This window comes from Dioscorea cayenensis, chromosome 14, assembly GCF_009730915.1.
Source record: "Dioscorea cayenensis subsp. rotundata cultivar TDr96_F1 chromosome 14, TDr96_F1_v2_PseudoChromosome.rev07_lg8_w22 25.fasta, whole genome shotgun sequence".
Taxonomy (NCBI): domain Eukaryota; kingdom Viridiplantae; phylum Streptophyta; class Magnoliopsida; order Dioscoreales; family Dioscoreaceae; genus Dioscorea; species Dioscorea cayenensis.
Window position 1 is genome coordinate 14,823,539 of NC_052484.1, and position 10,315 is coordinate 14,833,853.

General features: G+C 35.4%; 1 protein-coding gene across 1 annotated transcript; it reads left to right on the top strand.

Annotated features, from left to right (window-relative positions):
- The first annotated feature begins 391 nt into the window (after positions 1-391).
- On the top strand, positions 392-9,073 carry LOC120276164 (la-related protein 1B-like). Its single transcript, XM_039282892.1, has 6 exons — positions 392-825; positions 943-1,480; positions 1,567-1,717; positions 1,825-1,915; positions 8,530-8,597; positions 8,791-9,073. The coding sequence occupies exons 1-6, from the start codon at positions 562-564 to the stop codon at positions 9,071-9,073; spliced, it is 1,395 nt and encodes a 464-aa protein (XP_039138826.1). The 5' UTR covers positions 392-561.
- Positions 9,074-10,315: the final 1,242 nt, after the last annotated feature.

Sequence of the window (10,315 nt, forward strand, 5' to 3'; positions counted from 1 at the left end):
AGAAAGTGTCATGTTATATTTTTATATAAATTAATTTTTAAATAAAATAATTATTTTACACATGTGAGTTAACATCGGTCTAATAACAGTTTTTCTTCTTTTTATAAATTTAAAAAAATCACATATCAGATAATCGGAAAAAAAAAACCTAATCTTTATTGTGAAAAAGTAAAAATTCACAATTTTTGTTTATTGGCACTTTTGTCTAAAAAATAAAGATAAATTGGAATCATTTACTTATAATGGCGCACATATGAAATATAATTAATTATTATATACAATAAATTAAAAGAATAAGGGTATTTTGGTAAATAAACATAAAAATTCAGGTCCCCTTCATCCTTTCACCCCTGCTCTACCCAAACTCCAATTCAGTGACGAAACCAAGAAAAAGAGCAAGAGAAGAGAGTGCGCACAAGTCTCTCTCTCTCTCTCTCTCTCTCTCTCTCTGGAGTTCTTGTGGAATTTTGGATTCAAGCCCCTCTAAAATTCCCTAATTCTCTCCATCTCAAACCCTAGCCACCACCATCTCGATCTCCGTCTCTATCTCCATCTCCATCTATGGCTTCCTCTCCCCCGCCGGATCGGCCTTTGGATGAGTCCATTTTGGTGAGCTACGATGGTGGGGAGCCGGTGATCGATGGCAATGTTGCTGGCCGAGCATCTGCGAAGAAGCCGGCGGCTTGGAGCAAGCCATCGTCAAGCTGCACTTCTGGGGATGTTGGCCCTGTCATGGGTGGCGCCGCCTCCTGGCCCCCTCTCCCGGAATCCTCCCGTTCCTCCCCAAAGCCCTCTCTCTCTGATCCTCCTAAGGATCCATCACCGGTTTGATTTCTCAAAAAAAATTTTTGTTTGATTTTTTTGCTTTTTCTGGATTTTTTTGTTTGCTTGAGCTTGCTTTTACTCTGCTGTGCTGTGCTGTTGTTTGGATTTTGATGATAGCCACCTGTGATCTCTTCTCCCACAAAGAAATCCATCCCTAGCAACTCGAACCCTAACCCTAATTCGCCGAGGAACCAGCCTGCGCTTGCACGGCATAAATCGATGAAGCGCGGCGGCGGAGGCGGCGCTGGTGATGGAGTGAGTAGCAGCAATAGTGGGCCGGTGAATGGTGGGGAGCTGCCACCTGCTGAAGCTCCTCCTGTAGAGGCTGTTAAGGGTAACCACAACGGGGATCATGGGTTTAGAAGCAGTGGGCCTGATCATCAACGCAGCAGCTATGGTGGTGGTCGAAGGGGGAGCAATGGCGGCAATGCTCCCCATCATAACAATTTTGGGCATCGACGAGATCAGGATTGGGGGCATCGGAGTTTTAATGGTAGGGATAGCCATATGCAACCTGTGCAGAATCCACGAGGTGGTGGCCCTCGGCCATATATCAGGCCTGCTTCTCCGGCGGCTGCTACTGTGGCATCACCATTCATTGGGCCACCTCCTCTACAGAGCCAGCCGTATGGGCCGCCTCCTATTGGATTCCCTGGTGAGTTTGGTCTGTGTATTCAATGCCTTTTGTGTCTTGTAATGGGATTTGTATGATTTGATTCATGATATCAATTTTCTCATTAGATATGAACTCTGCGTTGTACTCTATGGCGCCACCTCTTGAGCCTTTTGGTGGTGTGCCTTTTATCACTGCGGTGCCCCAAGCTCTGTATATACCAACTATGGACTCTTCTCATCGTGCTGCATTGTTGAAACAGATAGATTATTATTTTAGGTAATTTGTTAGTTTCTAGTTGGTCTATCTTCCTTTTCAAATTTGATTTTGACTATTTGATATTTTTGTGTGCAACTCTGATGGCCTTTTGTTCTGTTTTTTGTTAGTACTGAAAATCTATGTAAAGATACATACTTGCGGCAAAAAATGGATGAACAAGGCTGGGTTCCTGTTTCTCTGATTGCTGGCTTTAACAAAGTAAGTTAAAATTCTCAAGAATCAGTTTCTGCATAAATTGTATGCTTTGTGTTTGTGGGAGTAGGTCTGCATTGTATGTTATGCTCTATGCTTCTGATCCTTGTTTGCCTGATCTGGACTGTTTTATGATTAACAAAAGTTTGTGACAATAAGTATTGTCATTGGGTATAGAAGACGGTCACTTCACAAGATACGCCAGGAGATAACCTTCGATGGTGAATTGCAATCTATGTATATTGGTCCAGTTGTTTAAGAACTGCAATGTCTTTTATCCACTTCATTTTTATGGTGTGGTGTTATGGAGAATAATTGGTGTTGACTTTTATCAACTTTGTAGTACTTATCCTTGTCAGTTGTCACTCTCATGATATAATTTGCTGGTTCCACAGAAAAATCTTCCAAAGCATAGTGCATCTTATATTCAGTGTAGGCTGATGTTTCTGAAGGCACCAATCTGTTCCTCCACAAATATCTGTCTTTTCTTGTTTTATCATTAGAAAGTATTGATGGTTCCTTATATATCGTTGTTGAGTAAATTTGTCTGATGTTTTGTTTAAAGCATAGTGAAGAACCCTCTTTCTCATTATAAAACAACAGTAAGCATTTCCAAATTTAGTCAATAAACTTCCCTACTATCTAATCAATGGTCTAAGAGGACAGCAAAGATGCTCCATGGTGATGGTACACTATGTGATGATGCTCCTCAATCGTTTAATTAAATATAGTATGTTAACTTCATTAAAGTTATGGGGTTTAACCAATATTTGCGATATTTAGCTTATTTTTAATCTTCTAACAAGTTAGCAAATGTTTCCTAGTTTCTTAAAGACAGTCTTATTAGCTTAATTGTTTGTACATGTTAGTATGGGTTAATCATATTCACCCTTAGAATTTTAGGTTTACACTTAGGTCATATATTATGTTTCACTCCTAAGAAAGTAATGTTCTCATCATTTGCGTAGTTAAGACATTGATTGGATATCATCACTCTCATGTCAGCATGCAATTTCTCTTTTTCCTATCTTCAATAAACATAGGTTTTCTTTGTAAATTCGTACACTATTGTAACCTTTTCTACTCCGTTGAACTAGGTTTGTTTCTTTGGTTCTGTTGGTAATTCTTGTTAGCAGGGGAAATGCCAATTATCACTTTGATTAAGTTTACTGGTCTGGGATAATTCTGAATGTGAAGCATTATAGATAATAAAATTTGTCTAATTTAATATAATAACATGCCTTGAAGTACCAGATTGCATAGCATCAGAGAATAGACTATGAATTATATTTGGACCAGCTCACTCCCTTCACTTCTTTTAGGGTGAAATGTAACTGGAATTGGATATTTAGTCAGATGCCTGGTTCTTTAAGGTCACTTGTTTTATTATATGTCTGTTGGCAACAAACTTGCCAGAGTTTCATATATAAGATTCCATTCCCTTGGATGAAGAAGTTGCTTTGTTCCTGTTCTTGACATAATTAGCAAATAAATAAGTATAAATATGAATGTTATCATTCTTCTCCTATGAAGTCAAAAACCCACATGTAAAATCATCATTCCAACTTATTTCAACAACGAACATATCCTAGAAATTCCAACTTATTCTAACAACAATCAAACATGTTCTAAAAGATTCTTTTTTTTCCTTTTACTTGTAGGAAGTTCATAAGATTTGTATATACTCTTGAATCAGATTCTTCTTGTTGTGCTCATATCATATGGAGATCTTAAATAATGGATTAACTTTCTTAATGATTGTGGCATCACTGGAAATCAACTGTGATTTTCTAGTGATTGCATCATCATTTGTTGGTCATCACTAATTTGAATCTTCCCTTGATATCATGGGTTGTTTTGCATGCTGAACAATGCATGACATTTGGCTGAGAGTGAATTCTCAAGCTAATATTGAAGTTCCAAACTTGATTATTTTTATATTAACATTTTATTTGATTGCTGGCTTCAAAAACTGGTATGCTTTGGCCTAATTGCATGACCTACATGGGGTACCATATTTATGATGTTCCTATGATGTAGATGGCTGCATTCCTTGATTGTTTCTTTTTAGATGCTGTCAATACCTCACTAAGCCTAAGTGAGGATCCGTCTATATTTTATGACTTTAAAGGAAGGAAACAACATTATTACGGTTAATGGGGTGGTAGAGGATCAAGCAAAAAGTTAGATATACAAAGTCTTAAAATTAATTTTTGGATTTAATTGTGGTTGAGGGCAAGCTCCCCATTAAGGTTTTTGAACTTGATTGCTTGTTGGCTTGATGTTTGGGAATATTACACCATAATAATCTTTGTCCTATTAATCACATCTGGCCAAGTTAAGGTAGCTGTTGGACATGACTAGAAAATAAAATAGTTTTATTATTGTCGTATGTGTTTTGTAAACCGTGGACAAAACGCACAACGTCCCACTATTTGGGGATCAATGATCCTTATTATAAACCAAAAAGTGCCAATCTTTTATAGGACAGTGTTAAAAAGAAATAGATTGATCCCTGTAGACTTTGACATTTGAATTTAGGGTAACTAGATATGATATATATATATATATATATATAGATAAAGCATGTAAATTGTATTAAAATTCAAATTAAAGAAAAATAAAATTCACAAAATCTTTGAGGATTTAAAGATTAGAAAGATATTTACAAAGATAAGAAAAGGATACGTCTATCTTTTAACAAGACTATTTAGAGTAGAACTATAAATAAAGCATATAAATTATATTAAAATTCGAATTAAAGCCAAATAAAATTCACAAAAATCATCAAGAATCAAAATATAGAACGAATGAGGTAGATTCGAGGAATAGAACATTAAGATTGAAAATCAAACTAAAATTTAAGAAGGAATTCTCAAGTAGAAAATATGTCGAGAGGCTAAAGAAAAATTGAGAACTCATAAAGTATTGGATTGGAATGTAAAGGAGAGAGACGCTGGCTGAAGGTCAAGAAGAGAGGAAAACACAAACTCAAGATGAACTAGGCTAGGTTGAGGCCAAAGAAGACATGTAAAGATGGAACTCAAGGTAGAGGCTGGCAAGGGTAAGAAGAAACGACCATGTATCACCGCCCCATCTCCCCTATGCATCATTTAAAATTTTCAAATAATTTTGATAATAATATTTTAATTATTATTCAAAAGTAAATATAAATAAAGTTGAGTGCTCTTCGCCATATTAAAACAAAAGACAAAAGAGATATTTAGTAATGATAAGGTGTGTTTCTAGATTTATTGTGGGCTGCCGCTCAAGTTAGATTCAGGTGGGAAAATTTAATAATTCTTTTTGTGCTTGTCGTTATCTAATTTTGTCCTTTTGGACTCTACTTGCTTCGGCTCTGGCTTATTTGTTCAAAACTGTTAGACTCATGCTTGATAGATATATGGGCTTGTCTTCTGATTCTCTGAGCGGGGTTGTTACTGAGTTTTGGCTCCGTTGTATTCATTCAAACTATTTTACATTCATCTTGTCTCCTATCATTCAAGTGATTGGGGACAATTAGGAAATGAGGAAGTGAAGTAGAAATCAAGGAAATGAGGGGTGAAGTGGAAATTGAAGAAAGTGGGGAACGAAAAGAAAAATAAGTGAATAGGATGATGTAATAAAAGGTAGGTGGGGTGGGGAATGACAAATGGAAGTAAATGAAAAGGAAAATAGCACATGAGCATCTGCGGAAGTACTTTTTATTGTGCTAAGGATTTATTTTTGCAGCATAATATCAAAGGGATGTATTGCTTTAAAGCATTTGTTGCTGTTTCACATTGATTTTGTGATATCTTGTTTGCCCTTTATTTAAAGGGTACTAGTTTTCTTTACAATTTTAAAGAAACTAGTTCTTTTTGGATGCTTTATTTGTCTTTTTTTGTGATTGATTTGTTTTGAACTTGTTTAAAGTTAAATATAATGGTACTAATAATGGTACTGACATTCTTTACAAGACTGTTATGACTGATGTTCAGGTGGCTTATGCCCATATATATGTCAGTGTATCGACATTTATGTATGTGTGTATCTGTGTGTGTGCACATCTCTTTCTGATCTGTTTTTCTATATTTACCTGTTTATGATTTATTTTTTCAAACATTAGGTTTTATTTCTGATGGGAAGAATAATTCACTGGAAGATTTTTAACATCTCGAGAGAAAGCAGTGAAAGAACTTTAATGCTCCTTCTTGTTTTCCACATTATGGCAACTTAACTTTATTTAATTTGTCTAGAAACACATTAAGTGCATCTACTTTTGAGGATGCATATACATTGGTCCCCAGATACTTGTGTATCTTTCCATATTATTAGCCTTTTAACATACCCTTAATTTGAAATATCACTCCAACCTTGTATGTCAGTTAGAGAAACTTCTTTTCAAACTGTTGCGGTGAAGATAGCAACATCTGATCCTCTATTTTGAATATAAATGTAGCTTGATTGTGCCCTTGTCAACATCTTCCCTGATTAAGTGATGACAATTGTCTATGTGCCAGGGGCAATGCTAAAACTAGGTTTTTGGACAGTAATCAAGGTCAAGATAAACTTCTCCGATTATTACCTTAGACGAGAGTCACTCAACCTTTCCTGATGATTGACATTCTTTAGTTTCTTGGACAATCATAAAAACAACTTTATTCCCATGCAAAACACATCCAGATGTACTTCTTCTATCATGGATTTAGCTTGTTTATTTACTGTTTAAACCCACTAGATCATTGTTTTTTTTTCTCTACCTGCCTGTTACAATATACCATAGTGCTTGTTTCCTTGTGTATATCTCAAGATTCTCTTTGTTGCTGTGAAATGGATGCTGATAGTGTCACTTATTAATCTAGAATAGAATACTAATAAGATGAACTACAATGAGCCTTGTGTTTGTGAGATAAAGCAGAGGTCATACATACATATATTAGTCTTTGATAACTACTCTTTCATCTGCTCTAGGGAGATCTGCAACCAACCATGTTGAACTTTTTCAATAGATTAGTAGCATACTTATGAGGTAAATATAATTCCTTTTTCTTGCTTGATTTGTGTCCCCAAAAAATACTTGTGATCTCAAAATCTTTTGTATTTCAAATTGACTCATAATACCCCTATTAAAGTAATTTATTGCCACATGTACAATAGCTTAATTGTATCTTTATACAAAGGGAAGGGTATAGACTGCAGAATCATCTGATTCTCTGCAGAAGTTGCTTGAAAGCATTTTTTCATTCAATGTGTTCCTAATTATGTCTAATATATATATATATATATATTCTTTCTACAGATTTGTTCTATTGCCCACAGGTTTGTAGTGTGATCTCTCTCTTCATCTTCCTTTCTTTGCAATATTCTAGGAAGGCTTTGAAAGTGAATTCTTGATCTCAATCTACTCTCAAGGTTTTTGTGTCTTTTACATTTCCTTCCTACATAGGCTTTCAATTAAATTAACAAGAAATTCTTCTGATTTATGCTGAAAAAGTTGCTTCATATTATACTTGTAAGTGTAATCATCCAGACAATATGTAGTCGCAATTGTCAAGAGAATTGATCATGTTTGATAAAAATGCCAGCATGTACAAGTTCTAGGCGTGTCAACGCTTGTGCATTTTGCCATTCCTGTGCCCTTTGTCCTCTCTTTTAATTTGATTGTGAGCTGTCCAGCAGCTACACTCACGTCAACACGTATACCTTTTTAGGATTGAAATGACCATATTTTAATACCACGAACTATGCTCATCCACGTTTTCACATATAAGCATTGTCTTCTTGTTTGACATGTTGAATGGATATATTCAATTGGGAAAATCTTCCAATGGCCTTGTCCTTGCCTTCCAAGGTTCTAGGGTAAATTCTTTTATTCACTAAATGTAGCATAGTAGATTAGCACCCTTCCACACATTCTTCTTGTGCCATTTTGGTTTAGCACCTCTAGAAGAGGATTTCTGTTATGGTTGTTTATTTTTCTTTGATCTTGTGAGATGAAGGTCTCTGCGTCTGATTGGCTGGTATTCATAGTATTCTCAATAAAAAATAAATAATAAAAATAAATAAATAAAATAAAATAAAAAATGGAACTTGACTTAGAATGTGTTGTAATTAGGTGATGAGATTTTCAGAATCTGAGATTCAACTTTACCTTTAGAACTTTCTGAGGCCACCTTATGGGAGGTGGAAGTGATTCACCAGAAGAATTTTTTCAATTAGTAGAAAGGATCTGTATAGGAAGTGTATTGGTCAAGCACCTCCATTATAGTGGTTTCTGCGTTTTTAAACAGTATAAAGTTTCTTTTTATTGCTGTGATGGAGCACCAGAGTTCATTTACTTTTGAGTGCATAAATATTAAAAATATGTTATGGAAAATATTAATTCTCAAACATATGCAGTTAACCTATAACACTTGCTGGTTATGAATTAAAATGTGAAATTCCTCTGGCCTCATCTAATTTAATATCTAATAAAAGAGACTCTGGTAATCACGGGCTAGTTTTGGTAATAAACTGATGCAAACCAAAGTCGTAGACTTTTAACTGTGTTATGCCCTTGTATCTTGGACATGTTTATTTCATGTCATGCATACTTACTTTGATGCCAATGTTAATGGCTCGATTGCAATTTTGTGCAGGTCCAACAGTTGACAAATAACATACATTATATTCTGGATACAGTGCAGTATTCGACAGTAGTGGAAGTGTAGTATCTCGTAAAATTTATGCAACGCAAAAATTTATATGCCTTTTATAAAGTGTACACTTGTTTTGTGATATGTTACGTAGTTTACTGAATCATTCAGTACATAAATGTAGATAAAAACCTACAAGGGAGGTCAACTGGATCTTTTTGGATCGCCTCTCAGATACGTGATTTTGTTATGATGCATCTGAATGCAGGGTGACAGAATAAGGCGGCGCAATGATTGGATGAATTGGATGCTTCCCCAGCCTAACTATGACACTCTTCCAATTCACATGCAAGGTATCAGTCTAGAGGATGGGGTTACTAACAACAATAGCAGGAGAGGTTCAACTCATGCTGCACTCTCTCTTAGTCGATCATCATCGGGGAACCTCAATGAACAATCACAAGTTGGCCGTGACCCTTTGGTTGATGGGAATTTTGGTTACACTGATAGGCATCTTAGGTCCGCAAGAAGCTTGAGCAGAAGCTGACACTATTATGAGCATGGAAGGGCTTGCATGGAGAGATGAGCTTGTCAAGAACAATGCCAGCCACCAATTGTGATCAGGGAAGTGTTGGTTTCTCAAAGGAATATAATAATAATTAAAAAAAAAAAAAGAATCAAGACAAACATCAAATAATAAGATACATAAAAGGATATATCCAGTCTTGCCGCTACTATTACCAAGGGCTTGTATAGTTTGTTTCGGTTTCGGTTACTGCTTTTCGACTGCTATGCTGCTGGACCATTCCTCAGCTATTTTTTTTTGGTTGCAAGCCTCCAAATTTTTGGGGAGGATCAGAACTCTACTGGGGGTTTTATTCGGAAAGTTGGAGGGAAGAGGGATGGAATTGGTAGAACCTTGACCGAGATGCAATCTTTTATCATCCTCATCTTATTATATGCCTTGCTGTTTCTTTTTAGTATTTTCTCGCTGTGTATGTGCTTCAATAAAATTCAAACAAAAGACTTGTGATATTATTATATCATAATACTGAACTTGCTTATATATATATATATATATATTATATGTGTGAACCTTTTAGGTATTAAAGGAGTGCATCCATTATGAATCTGATATTTGTAACTGGTTCACTTTGTTTGTATGTGAACATTTTAAAAATGTTTTTGTTGCAGTTATGGCCCACTAATTGGCTTCCTTTGTTTCCAGAGTCATTGGAGATATGGCCATACTTTGTGTCAGTACCAAAATGTCAGTTTGTTCTGATAATGGACACAATCATGGAGATTTTATTTTTGAGGGTTGGATCTTGTGTGGTTGTTGAATTTTTGCAAAATAATATTTTTGTTGTCTAGTGCCTGAAGCACTGACCATCTTACATTTAGATTTTGCTTTTATTTATTCTGCATGTGAAAAAAATATGTCAGACCTGGATCATGGGAGCCACACTAACCCAATATATATATGATATATAAGTAATTGTCAATTTTTATGTGGTTGATTTTTAACATTTTATTTATTTATTTATTTTGCTTTTCATACACAACAATTATGCCTTATCCTGTTGTACTGCTAACCACAAAAGAATATTCAATGGTGTTCCCACAATGGTATTAAACATGAAAGGAAAAATGGCAAGTTTTGTTAGGACATGGCCCCCCACCCCTGAATGTCTCTTTGTTGCTGAATTATTCAATCTGAAAGTGATATTGGGACTTGTCTTGGTACAAAATATATTGTAGTTTTGCATTAGATTTCAAGTTTGTAGGG

Coding starts and splice junctions, on each gene's coding strand:
- LOC120276164 (XM_039282892.1), top strand. CDS start 562: ATGGCTTCCTCTCCCCCGCCGGATCGGCCTTTGGATGAGTCCATTTTG. Junction 826..942: donor CTCCTAAGGATCCATCACCG/GTTTGATTTCTC, acceptor TTTTGATGATAG/CCACCTGTGATCTCTTCTCC. Junction 1,916..8,529: donor TGATTGCTGGCTTTAACAAA/GTAAGTTAAAAT, acceptor AATTTTGTGCAG/GTCCAACAGTTGACAAATAA.